Below are 18,365 nucleotides of genomic sequence, written 5' to 3'. Positions count from 1 at the left end.
TTCTATTTCCCAGGCTATCATTCACCTCAGCAGGGGATAATCAATGCTGATCAATCACATGTGATTTTGGATGCCATCAGATTGCAGTTTAACCTCTGCTGCCCTCTGCCCTCCCACCTCATGCCCCCCTGCCGTGGGCCACAGTTTGGGGCAGGATTGATGGCCCGGGCTCCCCACACTGCCCTGCACATTGTACCTGGCCCTGCTCTGGTGGGATTTGGATGCCCCTTCCTTGTCCCCTTCAGCTCCATGGCCTTGCCCAGGGTTCTCCCTCTTCAGCCTGCTCCACCTTTCTCCCTCTTCAGCCTGCTGTTTCTGTCCCTGAGGGGCCCTGAACTCATCCCTCCCCATTTCAGTTCCTCTCTGACACTTTTTCCCGGGCAGGGGAGGGAGTTGCATTCCAGCCTCTGAATGAGCCCCTTGCTCTGCCTGTTGGGGTCGGGGCTGGGGGTCCAGCCCTGCTGTGCTGGGGGTCCAGCCCTGCTGTGCTGGGTTAAATCTGACCTGACAGAGGCACAGAAGGGTCTGGCTCCTTCAGGGTGTTCCCTGCAGTGCCCAGGCCTGAGCAGTGGTAGGTCCACAGCTCCCATCAAACTGCAGGTAAAGCCCTGCCATGGGTGTGAATTCCTCATCACTGACAGTGCCTTTCAGAGTAAACACTCTGCTAGCTCTTTTTTCATTTAAGAGAGGCAGACAGACCAAAGAGGTCTCTTTTAAACAGTGAAATGTAGTGTCACCATTTCCTGAGCAGAGCCTGTCACTGAGGGTCAGACCTGGGAGTCCTCCTTGAGAGGCTGAGGGTTGTGCTGCATTATTCAGTTGTAATTCTAAGGTTTGTGTCCTCAAAACCCATTTCTGAGCTCAGGGTCCATCTCCTGCTGTGGGGTTGGTGAGATGCAGAGAAGGTGGGACACACTGACACCTCCACAGGGGGTCTGTGGGTGGGCTTGTGCTCTGGCCCTCCCATTACCAGGCTTTCCCTCCATAAGCCTCTTAATTTTTCATTACCTCTTTGTGCTTCCTTCATCCACCTGAGTGGTTTCAGATGTGGGTTTTGTTCTCTATTAACAGGACCCACTGGTGGGCAAGCAGCAGTCAGGGGGTGGCCACTGTGCCGTGCCTTGTTGTGCTCCCACATCTCTGTCCCCTGGACAAACCCCTGCAGCCTTCACTGTCTTGAGGGGTCTGATGGGGGGGTGAGCGATGTGGTCGTGGTGAGTTATTATCCCACACTTATCAGTATTAAACTCCATTTGGCAACTCACAGCCCGGGATTTGAATGATCTAAATCCTTCCTTTGGCAGGCTGGTTTGCTGTTATTTATGGCGCTTCCCAATTTATTATCATCTGCAGCTGGGGGCTTTGTGTGTGGTGCTGAGTGATTTATGCAGACAGTGGAGAGAGCAGAGTGTCCAGAGCTGTGGCCCTGAGCCCTCAGAGCCCTCCTGTCCCAGCCCTGGTGGGCAGAGCTGGGCAGGCAGGGGCACAGAGCCAGGGGAGGGCAGGGGAAATACAGAGTTCTGTCTGGGGAAGGAGTCGGCTCGATGGTGTCACAGGACAGTGCCTGGCCTGGGGGTGGGTTTGGGGAGCTGTGGAAGGGTTTGGAGCACGAGGCTGATGAGGAGCAGCTGGGGAAGGGGCTGAGCCTGGAGAAAAGGAGGCTCAGGGGGGACCTTGTGGCTCTGCACCAGTCCCTGCCAGGAGGGGACAGCCGGGGGGTTTGGGCTCTGCTCCCAGGGAACAGGGACAGGAGGAGAGGGAACGGCCTCAGGTTGCACCAAGGGAAGTTTAGATTTGATATTAAAAAAATTCCTTCCCTGAAAGGACTGACCAGCCCTGGCACAGGCTGCAGTGACGGGGTCACCGTCCTTAGAGGGATGTAACAGATCTGTACATGTGGCACTTGGTGACACGGGTTAGTGGTGACCTTGGCAGTGCTGGGGGAATGGTTGGATTTGATTTTTGGGGTTTTCCAGCCTAAATGATTCGATGATTGATTGTGTGTGGTCACAGACCTGCCTCTCGCCTCTTACCCCAAAGGAGGCAAATTCCACTGGGAAAGCAGGCAGTGGGCACATCCCTGGGAGGGCTGGGGGCACCCTCTGCCCAGTGGGGTTGAGTTCAGGGATGTCTCTGCCACTACGGAGTGTCTGTGCTGCTGTGGCCTCACGGGCTGGGCCAGGGGTGCCATCCTGTGTCCCCTGGGGCCACCTGCCCCTGGCACAGCCTGGGACACCTGTGGTGTCCTGTGCCCTCCCCACCAGGACAGGCACACCAGGGCCCCTCTGCACGGAGCTGCTGCTGAAGCTGGAGCAGGTGGGATGTGCCAGGAGTGGGGATGATGTGCCTGGAATGCTCTGGGAGCAAGGACAGGATGCTTGGGATGCTCTGGGAGCAAGGACAAGATGCTTGGGAGGCTCCAGGAGCAGGGACCATGTGCCTGGGAGGCTCCAGGAGCAGGGACGATGTGCCTGGGAGGCTCCAGGAGCAGGGATGACGTGCCTGGAATGCTCTGGGAGCAAGGACAAGATGCTTGGGAGGCTCCAGGAGCAGGGATGATGTGCCTGGGAGGCTCCAGGAGCAGGGATGATGTGCCTGGGAGGCTCCAGGAGCAGGGATGTGCCACCCAGCTCCTGCCCTGGTGGGCAGGAGGAGAGGGGTGGCTGTGTGGGCAGCTCCCTGCTGCAGACCAGGCTGCTCCAGGGATCCAGGTCTCAGCACCGACTGCAGCTTCCCTAGTTTATCTCTTTTCTTTTTAATAACAGGTCCATTCCCTGTTCCTGGCAGAGAGCATGCCTTCCTCCACGCTGGGCGAGGGGGAGGGGGGTGTGTTGTAAATTCCCCATTTTTCTGATAAAACTGTACCGCTACGGCGGAAATCAAATCCCATCTTGGATATTTTTAGCACGAGAGCGTGAAGGCACAGAGATGCCGAGGGAAGGGAGGATGGGAGGGGAGGGAGGACGGCGGGCTGGGTCTCCATGGAAACTGTTTGCTTTAAATTCCCTCATTGGGGCCTGAGTGTGTAGGAGGTGATGAAGGAAATGAAAAAGCAAAAAAAGAGGCAAGTTTTTTGTTTTTTTTTTTCCTTTCTGTTGTCACAAAACTGCTGAAGGAACCTTGGGAGAAATGGGCGTAAATTATTGATCACCTCAACACCAACACATGTGCATTTTCATCAGTAACCAGCCTGTTGTGTCTCTCGAGGGCAGCAGGTGGGGTGTGCAGCACCCTGACTGACCTTTGGAAAGGGGCAGGTGCCATCCTGAGCTCCTGTGCTGTCACCTCCATGGGACTCCCCATTTGCCCTGGGGACGTTCTGCTGTGCCAGGCTGCTGTCACTGCCCAGACACACCAGGGAAAGAGCCAGGGCCCAGACCAGGGGTGCTGGGGCAGTAATGCTTCTGCCAGCTGGGCTTGGGTTGGATACTTCTACTCAGAAGAGGGGTTTTTTTTAATATCTAGGGTATTTTTCTTTAACATATGAAAGGTGTTGTTAGCCAGGCTGTGTTGGTATCCTTGTCCTGATGATGGGCATGAGTGAACAGCAGGTCTGGGAGGGTCTGTGGACCTGAAACCCCCTTTCTCTGTGGGTGCAGGGTTAGTGGGTGCCTGGGCTGGCTCAGGGGTGTCTGTGGTGCCCAGGCCTGGTGTATCAGACCACAGCTCTGCTCACAGGCTGCTGCATTAGATCATGTCTGAAAAATGCCTCCCTGCAGCACACAAAGTTATTTTTAATTCATTGAAAAAGGAATTGACCTAAAACTGGCAGCTGGTAATGGAGAGGATTAAATAGAGCAAAACAGGTACATTTTCAACTGAGTAATTTTAGAAGGAAGCAGCATGTCTCATTATGAGGTGCACGTTAGCACTGCCCAGCCACTGAGTCCCTTGGCTGCTGCTGGAGCAGTTCCCAGCCTGTTCCCAGGGCCATCCATGTGGCAGCTCGGTGACACCAGGCTCACCCTGACATCTCACCCATGATCTCCAGGGTGAGGGTCACCTGCTGCAGGAATGAGAATCTCTGTGTGAGCCAGGCTTGAGCTGGAGCTGCTGAGCCAGACTCGGTGCCAAACACAGAATTTCAGGTCTTGAAGGTGTCTGACTTTGCTCTGGCTCCTGTCAGCAGCTGTGGTTGCAGGTACCTGTGGGAATGGGAGACTGTTTTGGGTTACCTTCCCAGGGATGTGTTTGTTCCCATCTGTGTTAGACCCAATTCCGTGAAATTGCAGGTTGGGTTCTGTAACCCTGCCAGTGCTGGTGCTGCAGAGGGAGAAGGGCAGGGGTGCAATGGCAGGAGTGAGCTGGCAGCTGTGGTGGCCAAGTGCTGCTCATTGCAGAATCCATCCTGCTGCACCCACTGCTGAGGCTCCAAGGCTGCAGTCATTCTTCCAGTTCCCCAGCTCTGTGCTGGTGGAGTGTGGCTCCCCAGGCAGTGGATGAGCACCAGTTGGGCACTAATTGCCGTGGAATTAACCTCTGACATTCTTCTAAAAATAGGCCAAATAAATCCAATCATTAGCAGCTCCCTGCCTGCGCTGCCTCAAGGGTAAACACTGCAGATTGAAGTGTTTGCAGTTACAGGTCTCCGTGTCCCCTGGCTTCTCCTGCCACTGAGCCCAGAGCCCTGGGGATGGTGCCTTGGGTTGTGGGGAAGGGAGTGGTGTGAGTGCCGTGGCTTCTCAGCTGATGGAGGGCTGAAAGGCACCACTTTAATTTACCTTGGTCAGTGATGGTGAACTCAGCAATGGGCAGAGGAAAGCAGCAATGTGGATGTGGCCACCTGAGCTGTTCTACCTGGGGAGCTCAGGGACAGGGGACAGAGGTGTCTTCATTTGTCTGCGCCCTCTCCTCTGAGGGTGAAACCACCAAACCACCACCCAGGCAGAGGGTGGCACAGGGGCCAGTGGGAGCAAGATCTGCCTGTCAGCCAGGTGCTGAGGTGAGACGCTGGGGGCACCATTGGCACCAAGCCCTCCCCAGGTCCCAGGAATTGATCATGTCACCGCAAGTGACACCCTTGGGAGCTCCCCAAGGCATGAGGAGAGTGTGCCGTGCTGTGCCGTGCTGTGCCCTGCTGTGCCACACTGCACTGCCCAGCCCTGTGCCCCTGCTGCTGACAGTGTCCTCAGGCTGCATTTTGCACAGGCACAGTAACTGTAAATCCCACTGGAACTGTTCTGGGGCACAGGCCAGGGCAGGGGGCAGGAGCACCAGGCAGGTCTGGGCTCATCCCTGCGTAGCCTCAAATGCTGAGCCTGTTCAGTGTTAGAGACGATGGAAAACCAGGGATTTCTGGAGATGCCACAGGGCACAGAGCACCCAGAGCCATGTAGCTGTGCAGGGCATGGTGCTTTCTGGATGCCTGTGGAAGTCAGGCTGCAGTTACTTAAATTGTCTTTGTCTTTTCTTTACCAGCTGACATCATCTCCACAGTTGAGTTCAACCACACTGGAGAGTTACTGGCAACAGGGGACAAAGGGGGCCGGGTTGTAATATTCCAGCGTGAGCAGGAGGTGAGTGCCAGTGAATGCAAAATGCCCATTTTATCCTTTTAAGTGAAGCATCCTGCTGTTCCCTAATCCGCCTGTGTCACTCCTGAGCTCAGAGCTCTCCTGGCATACTATGAGCTGAAAAAGCAGCTATTAACATCAGCAGGGCCAGATTTCCTCCTGCCAAACACCTTCCAAACATGGCATTGCCTGAATTCTTCTGCTCCAGGTGGGATCAGGCAGCACATCTGAGTGTGGGACAAGGTGACACCACCTCAAGGACCTCTCATGCCACCAAAATTCTGGAAAAGTGTAGATGGCTGCAACAATTACATTTCCCTTCCAAAACTTTGCCCAGGAAGTGTTGGCAAATGCTGTGTTGAGAGCTGGAGGTTGTGCCTGCCAGAGAAGTGTGTGCTCAGCCCTCAGCCCTGCACTGGTGGGCACCTGGCCAGCCTGGCTGGGGGAGCTGTGCCAGCTCCTGCTGCCTGGGACAGTCCCCACCATCTCCAAAGCTGTCCCAGTTATCTGCTCTGTCCTCAGCTGTGCTGGAAGGAATGCACCAGCCCTGGGCATCAGACATGTCGTGGTCCAATGATGGTTTTAAATTTTTCTCAAAAGCTTTAAATTTATTTCTACCTAATAAAAGAACTCAGTGGTTAATCATCTGTGTAGATACTTCATCAGCCTTTCCAGCAGTGTTTAATTTCTCCTTTTCCTCTCATTTCATTATTCTACTGCTTTTCTTGAACTTTAAGCCTCCAGCATCACCCTGAATTATCCCCTCAGCTCCTGCTCAAGGGGACGTGTGGGGCTTCACCCACCCACCCACCCAAACCAAGGCTGCCCATCCTGTACCTGTAGCTGCTGCCAGCAGCTCTTCTGTGGCTGGGGTCAGCACCTGGTGGGAGCTGGCACTGGCTCCCAGCCATTCCCCAGGGACAGAGGGTGGGGTGAGATCTGTTCCTGCTGTGTTCCCTCTCCATACCCTGTTTCCACTCCATTCCCTCTCTGTTTCCACTCCATTCCCCGTCCATTCCCCGTCCATCCCCACTGAGCAGACAGAGCTGTGGTGTCAGCAGAGGCTGTGCCTGGGCAATCAGCCCCACTCTGGCTGTCCCCAGCCCCAGAGCACCCTGAGCCAGCTGCCAGCAGCCTCAGCTGCTCCCTGTCCCTGTCCCCGTGCAGAGCAAGAACCAGCCCCACCGCCGGGGAGAGTACAATGTCTACAGCACCTTCCAGAGCCATGAGCCCGAGTTCGATTACCTGAAGAGCCTGGAGATTGAGGAGAAGATCAACAAGATCCGATGGCTGCCCCAGCAGAACGCTGCCTATTTCCTGCTCTCCACCAACGGTAGGTGCCCCTGCTGCCCCAGGACCTCCCTCCACCACCAGGAATGATCTTCCCTTGCTGCTTCCTTGGGGAAAGGTTTGTTAAACACCTCCCTGCAGGTGTCTTGGGGGAATGGGTCTGGCAGAGCACCAGGGGCTATTTCATGGCAGCCCCTCCCTTTGAGGGAGAGAGGGAAGCTTCTGACCTGCCAACAACTTATATTTTTTATTCTCAGGATCCTGGGAATTTATTTATTTATTTATTTATTTATTTATTTTTAAGACAAACTGCAGGTGTTTTATTTCAATTTGCAGTTGTGTTCGGCTCAGCAGTTCCATGTTATGTTCTGATAAATATCATGAGGATCTGGGAATATTACTTGGGATGAATGGGACCTTAAGATGGATGTGACTTAATTACTTCAGGGGAAAAGGAGGGGTCTCATTATCTCCCATAACCAACTTACTTTGTGTTGTAGAATTGACTCTATTGATCACTGTAATAAAATTCAAAGACTTATTAAACTCGTTTGGGGGAGAATCATTGAAATGCAATGAAGATTAATTATACAGCATAATGTTCTGTTAATTGAGTTTTTAAATAGTTTTTTGATTAACAGGGATATTACCCTTCCATTAGGGTGGTGTTCCGTATGCAGGCAGGTTATCAAAACAATTAGTTTGGAAATACTCCTGTGTTAAGCTGTTTCTTTTTGTTCTTACTGTTACACTAACATTTTATAGTGAACCCCCCCAAAACAGAGCATGTTAATAAAAACAAAATTAATTGGCACTGCTTTGGAGTTGCTGTGTAAGAGAGAAAATGAAGATGGATGATGGGGTTTGGTACGAAACCTGGTGGAAGTGATGATAAACTATGGATGGAGTCCCTGCCAGGAGGGAGTGAAAAACCCACCATTATTCACAATAACCCCACGTGTTCCCGTGTTCCTTCTGCTCTGTGGGGGCCCTGTGGCACAGGGGGAGGAGACAGGGAGCTGCCCTCAGCCCTGGTGTGTGCTGGGCTCTGCACAGGGCTGGATGGGGGTGTCAGCAGGACTCTGGGTGAGCTGCAGACACCCTGTGGTGTCCCAGGGGTGCCCTGCACTCTTTGCTGCCCTGCAGGGCTGGGCACCAGCAACTTGCCGTGGGCACGGGAACATCCATCACCACTTCCAGCCCCTGGCAGTGGGGACACAGGAGGTTTTCCCAGCTTAGTGTGTCCATTAGGGCAGCTCAGGGGGCAACGCTCTCCTCTCTCCTCCCCAGATAAGACAGTGAAGCTGTGGAAGGTCAGCGAGCGGGACAAGAGGCCGGAGGGATACAACCTCAAGGATGAGGATGGGCGTCTCCGAGACCCCTCCATGATCACCGTGCTGCGGGTGAGTGTGGGGGCCCTGGGGGCTGAGGAGCTGCTCCCTGCAGGCTCTGGGGTGAGGGTTGCTGCTGGTGTCCCCCGTGTGCCGTGGTGGCTGTGCTGCCATCCTGCCGTGATCAGATGATGCTGAAGGACATCCCTGCACCAGGGGCAGGTGCTGTGGCTGGGCATGGGAGTGCCCGAGGGAGCTGCTGTGGCTCCCTGGGCTGTGCTGGTGCTGGGCAGACGTGCTGCCAGGGTTCTGTCCCTTGTCTGGTACCCCACAGGCTGGGCCCATCCTGGGGAGGAGGCAGGGCAGAAACTCTCCCAGCTTGGAGCATTCCCAAATGTTGGAGCAGAAGTACTTCCTCCAAATGAGTTTATCTCCTGGTCATGACATTAATCATACCAGCTCGTAGTTTATTAACGCCCTGTCAGAATTTGCATTTTGAGTACTTGTGGGTTTTATATTTTTTACATCTAAAATTGTTGCTATGATTGTGCTTGCCTCACTTTGTGGGCCCCAGTTCCATTGTGCACGGAGCCATTTAAAACCCTGGGCAGGCAGTTAATTCTTGTCTCTGTGCAGGGTTGCTCCTGGTGACTGGCAGCATTTTTCTTTACAGAGCAAGAGAGCATTTATTTCGTGTAGATGTGTATCTGCTGTTATGTTTCAGGCAGCATTTCCAGGCTGACAGGCTGAGCCCTGACAGCCTGTTGGAGAGGTTTGCTCAGCGTCTGGCTGTCGGGGCTGGGGCTGTCAGCCCTCGGCAGGGCTTGGAAAGGCAGCAGTGTTAGGGGTGTTATCCCAGGTGGTGCTTCCTTCTCTGGTCAAACACACTGGGAAAACCCTGGGACTTCTTTTTCCCTTGTAGAAAGTCATACTGAAATATCAGAGAACAGAACAGGGTTGGAGTCCACTCACTGCCTCGAAAGTTTCAGGCTTTGTTTTACTCAGCCCCTGCACTCCTGTGGCAGCTCAGGGCTGTGGGGCTGGAGGAGCTGCTCTTTGGGGTCTGCCCCTCCCGGGGGTCTGTTCCTGCTCCTGGCACAGGCACAGGGCACCAGGAGGTCAGACTCGTGTTAAGAGCTCGGTGTGATGATGCTCATTGGTGTCTGCTGTGCAGTGCCTTGGTCCCTGAGGAGGGAAGATTGAGGAGTCTTCCAGCAGCCCGATCTGATCTAATGTTTTGATGATTTTACTTAGACAGATATTTACATAGCTGTAACCGTTTCACTGCAGCTCTGTGTAAATCTGACCTGCAATTGTCCTGTGGTGGGTGTGCTTTAAATTAAAGCCACATCCATCCACAGTTTAATTTTCAACCACAGACAAGTGAAAAAGGGTTTTAAATGCACCTTGTTGCCATAATTTCTCACCCATTTGTCTTAATGGTTTAAATGCACTTGATGAGCATCATCCTCTGAGGAATTTGTAGCCCACATAGTGCAAAAGGAATATTTAACTCTGCTCAGGCTGTGTAGGGAGGTGTTCACTGTCATTAGAGGAGCTCTGCTGATTTGAATTGCCCCAGTCCAACAGCTGCCACCCTCTGGCCTTGTGTAACTGCCCCGGTGTGCTCTGGGTAGCACTGGCTGTACCTGTGCCTGGGACATGGGAGGAGAGAATTAACACAGGTGATACCCTGGGCTTAAACCTTTCCAACGGGAGGATGTGTTGGCTCTGGTCCCTCACAGCAGGGCGGTCTGGGGTGACAGCCCAGGTGCCCCCAGGGCTGGCAAGGGACAGGGCCATGGTGTCCTCATGTTTGCAGCTGTCAGAGCCCTCTCTTAAGAGCTGCCACTTCACTCCCTCAGTTCCAGCAAATCCTGGTTTGTGTCTCCCACTTAGCCAAAGCACTCAGATTTCCTGGACCCTGTGCAGTTTCCCAGGGAGGCTGTGCTGTGCCCCACTGCTGTGACCCCCCTGGCAGCAATCCCAGAGGGGCTGTGATGGGAGATGCCTTGGGGAGGTCTGGTGTGCTGCTGCCTTTCTGCCTCAGCAGTGATTTGCCTTTTTTCCCTGTGCACCTTCTGCAGAGCATTTCAGGGACAAGGCAGGGACAAGAGATGGAAGCAGCAGCTCCATCAGCTGCGTGGACAGGCAGTGAGGCAGCAGCTTTGTCCTCCTGCAGGAGGGTCCCCTCTGCATGTCACAGGGCAGGTCGAACGTGACAAAATTCTGAGCAGTGTGAAGTTGTCAGTCTGCCATGAAAATAGTGTTTGATGCTCATTTCGTCTGCAAAATGCAAAGCTTGAAGCAGCATTGGGCAGTCACAGAATGTAACTGCTGGGGAGTGTGGCTGGGGGAGCTCAGCTGGGGCAGGTGGAAAACTCACTGGATTTATGGCTGAGCACTTGCTCTGCTCCCTGATTTGCCAGGGCTGGATTATAGTTTCCTTCCCAGGGACTCAAGGCTGGGATCAATCTGAGCTTCAGCTCCACTAATCCCCCTGGAGCAAATCCTGGAGCACACTGAGCTCTGGCCATGCTGCTGGAGCAGGGGGTGGTGGGGCAAGGGGGCTGCAGAGCCACCCACTGCACTGGATTATTTATTGGTGTTTTTTATGGCTGCTCTGGCTCAGGTTGGGAATTCAGCCTAAGTCCAGTGCAGTCCATTGTGCCCAGAGTTTTAGTGTATTCAGGGTTAAATCCTCATTGCTGATACCCTGGCAGGAGCTTGCAGCATGTGGGCACAATGGTTTCCATATTTCAGTGCAGATTCTTGCCTCTGTAGCAGATAACAATCCCTGCTTTAGCAAACCACTCATGGATAAACTTGTCCCTCTGGTGGGGTTTTACCTGACGTAAAAACAGTCTCCCCAGGACTTGGCTCTGAAGTAACGTGTGGAGAATGTTCTTGGCTTAAGGATTTGCCATAGCTCTGTGGTGTGAGTGATGCCATGCAGGAATGAGTCAGGAATTGTGCTGGGCACCGGCAGCTGCAGGTGCCCTGTGCTGCTGTCAGGAGCCAGCCCGGGCTGTGATAAAACAGTGATAAAACAAGGCAGAAGAGGTTCTTCAGTTGTTTTTTTTTGTTTGTTTGCTTGTTTGTTTCAAAGCTGGAACAGTTGCTGCAGCAAGATCGGAGCCTGATTTACTGGGCTCTCACTGCTTCACTGTGCTCTAACCATCTCTCAAAATTAGGCAGCTTTTGGGTCTGCTTGTCTTTCTGTCATACCTTGGGAAGGCATTAGGATTCCCTGTTAGGACTGGGTGGGCAGCCAGAGCTCTGTGGGACCCCGTGAGCTCATCCCCCCGTGCCAGGGGCTGGCCTGGGCTGGGGCAGCTGCTGGAGCCTGTCCCTGAGTGCTGACACTCTGCTCCTCACCCTGCAGGTGCCCGTGCTGCGGCCCATGGACCTGATGGTGGAGGCCACTCCGCGGAGGGTGTTTGCCAACGCACACACCTACCACATCAACTCCATCTCCGTCAACAGCGACTACGAGACCTACATGTCCGCAGACGACCTCAGGATAAACCTGTGGAATTTTGAAATCACGAATCAAAGTTTTAGTATCCTTTGGTGTGTGTGTGTGGCTCTGGGGACGGCCCCGGGTGCCAGCAAGGTCCAGTCCCAAGGGAAGCAGCCAGGCTGTGCCCACAGCTGTGGGGATGGGGACAGGGAGGGCAGTGCCCTCTCTTAGCCCCACATCTGATTGTGGTGCCCCACTGCAGGAGCTTCACCCTCTGCAAGGCTGGCAGGAGTTCAGGAGTACAGAACAGTGCTGCCTGCTGTGCACCTGCTTGCAGAGCACTGAGGGTGCCCAGGCCCAGGTGTCATTCTCAGGGCACTGCCCTCTCCTCTCTGCCTGTGCCAGGCTGTGCCCAGACAGGGCTCAGCTGGCACTGCCACCTCTGCTGCTGTCACCCGAGGTGTGGGTGACACATCTCTGAATTTGCCTGCAGGGTCTGGTGGGGCAGGCAGAGGGGGGTCTGCAGGTGATGGAGGAGACAGATGCCTTGGGGAAGATGGAGCAGCTCAGTCCCCGTCACTCCCTGCAGCGGTGACAGGCTGCCAGTCACCACTCTGCAAATGAGGTTGTGACAGTCACTTGTAACAGCCACATCGGAAATAATAAACAGGGCACGAATCATTGGTGGTGTTTATGTGGTGTTTCCTGCTGAGAAATCCCTGGGGCATGATTTAGGCAGATGGAGAGGATTTCAGCAGCCACAGGCGTGTGGCTGTGGGAGCTCTGAGTGGCTGCAGGGGAGCAGGGCTCTGCTTATTTGCAAGGATGAGGGTGAGGAGTGCTGAATCTGTGTCAGACCTCAGGGAGTTCACATGGCCCGAGGGGCTTAGACAGGAGTTTTCTGTTGGTTATTGTGCCCTGGGCTTTGCTGCCATTTCTGTTTTCAGTATGATTACTCAGCATGACACAAGGTTGCACTAAAAGACATTTACTGAGGCCTGGGGTGGGCAGATCAAGTCTCATGCCCCACAGAGGGTCTTCCAGCTGTGGTACCAGAGCTGGGGTTCCCAGCTCAGCAGAAGTCATGCTGGATCTTACCTTTCCTCTGCTGGTGTGGGCTGGTCCCAGCCCACGCTGTGGTTTTGCCATGATGGTGGTGCCTGCCCAGAGCCCACAGTTTGCTTGGGCTGAGGGGCAGCCCGGGTGTCCTGAGACATCAGCAGGAGGCTGGACTGGGCTGGGCTGGACTGGACTGGGCTGCGTGGGCTCCTTGACTGTCCCTGCCAGACATCGTGGACATCAAGCCAGCCAACATGGAGGAGCTGACGGAGGTGATCACAGCAGCCGAGTTCCACCCGCACCACTGCAACACCTTCGTGTACAGCAGCAGCAAAGGCACCATCCGCCTGTGCGACATGCGCACGGCCGCGCTCTGCGACCGCCACGCCAAGTGTGAGTGTGCCTGGCCCTGGGAGACCCACCCGGCCTGGGGCTGCCCTGCTGCCTTGTGCCTTCTCCCCTGCTCCCTTGTCCCTTCTCCCCTGGTGTTTTGTCCCTGCTCCCCTGGTGCCTTGTCCCTGCTCCCCTGGGGTACCAGGCTGCTGTCCCCTGGCCTCGCCCTCCCCTGCAGGGCACCTCAGGGGTCAGTCGGCTCCGCATGGACAGGGAGCTGGCAGAGGGAGCTGCTGTGGGCAGGGCAGTGCCTGCTCAGTGCCAGAGAAAGTAGGTTTGTTGTGTAAGAGAGAATTAGTGCTCAGAAATCCTTTCCGTGAGCTCAGCAGCCCAGATCTGCTTCTGCAGCAGGAGCAAAGCCACACAAAAAAAGCCTCCAGCCCAAAGCAAAAATAGCTGCCCCAAGCCACTGCCCTGCCTGGCTGCTGGCTTTGGTTCACAGCCCCACTCAGGGACTGAGCTGGGCCCCCCATCCTGGCATCCCCTCTGTGTGTGTGTTGTGTGCTGGGAGCCTGGCCATGGCACTGCTGGTCTGCTGGGACCCCAGTGCAGGCAGAGCCCCTGCTGCTGCCACTGCAGGGACTGAGGAGGGTACACAGGGCCCACAGCAGAGCAGTGCCCGTGGCCCTACTGCCCATTCCCAGGGACACCCAGTGGCAGAGCCCTCAAGGGAGACCAGTAACTCATGACTGACCTGCTGTGAGCAACACAGACACATCCTGGGTTCAGCTGCTTTCTGCCTGCCTGAGATCTTTATTTTTTCTTGTTGCTATCACTTTTTATATAGAAAAAGCTCCCATCTCAGCTAATGCTGGGGCTTGTTCTTTCCTCTTGCACAGTTTTTGAAGAGCCCGAAGACCCAAGTAACCGGTCATTTTTTTCTGAGATCATCTCCTCAATCTCTGACGTCAAATTCAGCCACAGTGGAAGGTACATCATGACCCGGGACTACCTCACTGTCAAGGTGTGGGACTTGAACATGGAGAACCGGCCCATTGAGACCTACCAGGTGAGTGTGGCACAGCCAGGTGTGTGCAGCAGTGGGGCACCCACAGGGTCCCTTCCTGAGCCACACGCTGGGCCAGGGGCAGGAGCAGCGGGTACACACCTGTTGCGTGGGAGCTTTACGCCTGTAGATGGTGGAAAGCAGAGTTGTTAAATGTGGGCTCAGGTGGCCTGGTGAATTGTCACCATGTCCCCAGGCAGGGGGTGGGTGAGGAGAGAAAACTCAGGTGCTGGCAGCTGGGAGAGCCAGGTGGGAGGCCTTGTGCAGAGCAGTAGCCCTGTCACTGTCACCCTTTGCCAGGAGATGTCCCCTGGCACTGCCTGGTGGTGCCCAAGCCCTGTGCAGGGTGTGGCTGGAAGTGTTTAGGGGAGAATGGTGGCCGTGGGAGGGCAGGGGATGCCAGGCAGCAGTGCCCGGTGCTGCCAGCTCAGCTGTGTGAGCACGGGGCTGGGCTGGGTCTGCCAGTCCCTGGGCTGTGCTGGTCAGTATGGGGGCCTCACCCTGTCCCTCCCACTGGCAGGTCCACGACTACCTGCGGAGCAAGCTGTGCTCGCTCTACGAGAACGACTGCATCTTTGACAAGTTTGAGTGTGTCTGGAACGGCTCTGACAGGTGAGTGTGTGGTGCTGGGGCTGCTCTCAGCCCAGGGATGCTGGCTTTGGTTTGGGGGTCCCCTGGGCAGCCCCCTCCCTGGCCTTTGGCTGGGTGTGGGGTCTGGGGAGGGGGAGCAGGGGCCACCTACACCTGCAGCCTGTCCACAGGTGGGGCTCTCTGAGGGTCCTGCTCTCTCCTGGACAGAATCAGTTCTGCCTCTCTGTCACCCACAGCTGGAGGAAAATGGTGATGGGTTTAGCTCCAGATTGCCAGAATCTGGGAATAATGATTATCCAGGTGTGACTTACACTGATCTGGGTGGCAGGAAGTGTGTGAGCCCCTGGCAGGGCTCTCATGGTTTTCGTCTGAGCCAGAGTGAGCCGGCAAGGCACAACTGGGCCCGAGACAAATTCCAATGCTCACCCAAAGCTCATCATGCCTCTGAATGTTCAGTCTGCCTCTGAAAAGGTGTGAAAATCATCTCTCCTTCCCCCTTGCAGTGTCATCATGACCGGCTCCTACAACAACTTCTTCCGCATGTTCGACCGCAACACCAAGCGCGACGTGACGCTGGAGGCGTCGCGGGAGAACAGCAAACCCCGTGCCATCCTCAAACCCCGCAAGGTCTGCGTGGGGGGGAAGCGCAGGAAAGACGAGATCAGCGTGGACAGTCTGGACTTTAGCAAAAAGATCCTGCACACGGCTTGGCACCCCTCCGAGAACATCATCGCTGTGGCAGCCACGAACAACCTGTACATATTCCAGGACAAGGTGAACTAGGAGGACCAGGTGTTCTTTAGGAGTCTCATGTACTGATACCAGTAAACACAAGGTTTCAACTGTTCCTTTTCTTTCTTTCTTTCTTTGTGTTCCTTTCCTTCCTGTTCTTTGTTGAGTTCCTGCTCTGCAGATGGCGGTTGTGCAGAGAAGCACTGGGGCACCCCGGCCCAGGGGCCACTGGGGGCACCCCCAGACACCAGATTTACACAGGGAGAGCTGAGACTTCTTACAGGACAGTGTGAGGATGTCAGGCCTGGCTGTCCCCAGGCAGTGCTGGGGGGGCAGAGGCCCTCTGCTGATGGCTGAGGAGGTGATGTGCAGGGAGCTGTCAGCTGGGGAAGGGATTGATGGGGTAACACACCGTGGGGCTCTGGCCAGCTCTGGTGGCACTCCCATTGCTTTAAACCTGATCCCAGAAATATTCCACCTGTTGTGTTGAAGATTGGAATGTTGCCTCCCTTCTGCCATTTTCCACATTTGTCTTTTTATTACAATTATTTTGTGTTTTACCAACAGAGACAGCAAAACCAAACGTAAAATGGAAAAGTTCAGTTTTGCAATGGACAAGCTTAAGGGGAGGGGGGTATGTGCTGCACCTCCAGATGTGTCTGCTCCAGCCAGGTTGCCCCCCTAGCCCCCAGAACCCTCCTGAGGATTTGGCTTTGTAGATACTGTGGTGCCTTCTTTGGTATATGAAATACCTTTATAAACGATGCTTCCGACCTGCATTGATCGCAAACCAAACCAACCCTGGGCTCTGCTGCAGTTCTGGGCTTTGCTTTGGTCATTTTTCTCGTTCTGTTGTGAGCTCTTGCATGTCGTGACTGACTGTCTCTCTCTCTCTCTCTTTCTCTCTTTTTTAATTAATTTATTTATTTATTCAATTTTTTTAAAGATAATGTATAAGTTGCTAATTTATGACCTAAAAAAGAATCCAACTGTATATTGCTGTTAGCCCCTGACTGTGTCAGAGACAGGCTGTCTGCAGTCCTACATTATAATAACAATGATAATAATAATAATAAAACCAGTAACTCTTTCTCTTTGCATGGCGAGGCTGCCTCTTTCTACTCTACAGACTGGTCAGGTCCCTCTTTACTTGAGCAACTGCTCAATAAAAAAAGGATTGACTGGATTTTCTGTAAATCTGAAAACTGCTCCTGCAACAAGAAGCAAATGAAATCGATTACAAAATTCAACACCATCACTTCAGCAGCGGCTCCAAGGGTGACCCCCACGACCTTCAGGGATGGGACACGAGTCACCGAGGGCCAGGTGTCCTCTCTGCAGGCACCGTGAGGACCGTGGCATGTCCCCACCAGGGAAAGGAACTGCTCCAGCCCACAGAGCTCATGGACTGCAGAAAACCAGCAGCTGGATGGAGGCAGCGACTCCCCGTGCCACCTTCAGAGGAGCCATTCCGAGGGAAGAACAAAGTGCACTGGCCTACGGGATTTATTCCAAGGGATGGCTTTCAGGAGTAACTTCTTTTTTTAAAATGAAATGGTAAAATAAAATAGCAAGAGTAAACGAACCATTTTATAAGAAAATGCTCCTTTTGGTTCTGTAAGGAAAGCCTGCGGTGTCAGAAGTAAAGTTGTCCCAAACGTGTCCGTGTGGAGTCGGTGCTGTTGTGCCTCTCGTGGCTCCGCGGTGTTTGGGGCTCCTGGGCTCAGGGGGCTGCCAGGGCCAGGCTGATGAGGGTGACAGAGGAGCCCCAAACCCTCTGGGCCCCTCTGAGGGTGTGGGACAGTGGGGCACTGTGGAATGTGTGAGTGAGCCCTTGCAGGGGTCCCCCACTGCACAGGAACCTTGGGATTTGATATTAGAGCTGCCCCTCCCCAGGGCCTGTCCTGATGAATTCAAACTGCAGCCCTTAATGAGCAGCTGCAGGGCACGGACTGTGCCGTCAGGGAGATGTTCCTCAGACACTCCTTTACCTAACATTAGCTACAGGTCCCTAATCAAATGAAGCAGCAGGAACCCAGCCCTGGCTCTGCTCCATCGGGTGCAGCACGTTCTGGGTTGATGGATCTGGTTGCTCCACAAGGCAGAGCTTAGCTCAGCTTTTTTTCAAAAGGAGTTTGTTTTCCTTTCTTAAGCTTGCTTGGATTTAACCTCTGCCCTGCTGTGAGTGCTTGGCCACAGAGGGCAGGGCCAGCCAGGGGACCTCCATAGGAATGGTGCTAGGGAAGTTGTCAGCATCCCTGAACTCACCTTTCTCCCTGGATGAGGATTCCATGGGCTGTCCCCCTACCTCCAGGGAAACTGGGATCCATGGGTCACCAGCAGCACCCCCAGCCAGGAACGTTGAGTGGGCATGATTGCTTTATCCACAGAACAAGCAAATAAATAATGAATGAACATCTTTATGAACATCTGGTCTCCATAAACCAGATCAATTAAAATTAATAGCCCTCTTATTTAATGAACAAGTTCACAATATTCTAAGCCAGCCATAATAAATACACAGCTTCCCCCTGGGCTGTGTTGAGCAAGAGAAAACCCTGGCCCTGACTTCAGGGTGTACACTCTCACTAGGAGCTCCACAGAGCTCCACATTCTGCTGTCAGCAGCACGAGTCCCCCCAGACTGTCCCAATCTTTGGGACAAACCACTCCTCTCTCTCAATGCTCAGCCTGCAAGTCCTGGCCCTGGCCACCAACACCAACTGCTGACAAGAAATCACTTGTCAGGGTGAGGGAAGAAGGGACTCCTTCCCCAGCCCATCTCTAAGAGCAAGAGACAAAAGCAGCAGAAAGAAACTGGCTCTACAGCACTGCCAGCTCATGTTTAAGCAACAGACTAAAGACTGAACTGGAAAATCGTTCTGCTCACCCCTCCTTGCCCAGATGCTGACCCCACACTGCTCAGTGCCACAGGCCCTGTTCTGCCAAGCACAGCCAAGAATGCAGGCAGTATCACTTCAGTCGTTT

The 18,365-nt window shown here is 54.2% G+C and overlaps 1 protein-coding gene across 2 annotated transcripts in view; it reads left to right on the top strand.

Annotated features, from left to right (window-relative positions):
* The window catches only part of PPP2R2B (protein phosphatase 2 regulatory subunit Bbeta), a 53,623-nt gene extending 36,984 nt beyond the window's left edge, over positions 1-16,639 (top strand). For both annotated transcript variants that reach the window (XM_083872125.1, XM_083872126.1), the window contains 8 exons: positions 5,419-5,516; positions 6,681-6,846; positions 8,094-8,206; positions 11,520-11,697; positions 12,885-13,049; positions 13,889-14,058; positions 14,576-14,667; positions 15,150-16,639. In XM_083872125.1, the coding sequence (XP_083728251.1) occupies positions 5,419-5,516; positions 6,681-6,846; positions 8,094-8,206; positions 11,520-11,697; positions 12,885-13,049; positions 13,889-14,058; positions 14,576-14,667; positions 15,150-15,429 (1,262 nt within the window). In that variant the 3' untranslated portion in view covers positions 15,430-16,639. The remainder of the gene's footprint in view (positions 1-5,418; positions 5,517-6,680; positions 6,847-8,093; positions 8,207-11,519; positions 11,698-12,884; positions 13,050-13,888; positions 14,059-14,575; positions 14,668-15,149) is intronic.
* The last annotated feature ends 1,726 nt before the right edge of the window (positions 16,640-18,365 follow it).

The sequence above is a fragment of the Zosterops lateralis genome (genome assembly GCF_965231275.1).
Source record: "Zosterops lateralis genome assembly, chromosome: 14".
NCBI classification, from domain to species: Eukaryota; Metazoa; Chordata; class Aves; order Passeriformes; family Zosteropidae; genus Zosterops; species Zosterops lateralis.
Note: the sequence above shows the minus strand (reverse complement) of the source record. Positions and strands in the feature narration are given on the sequence as shown.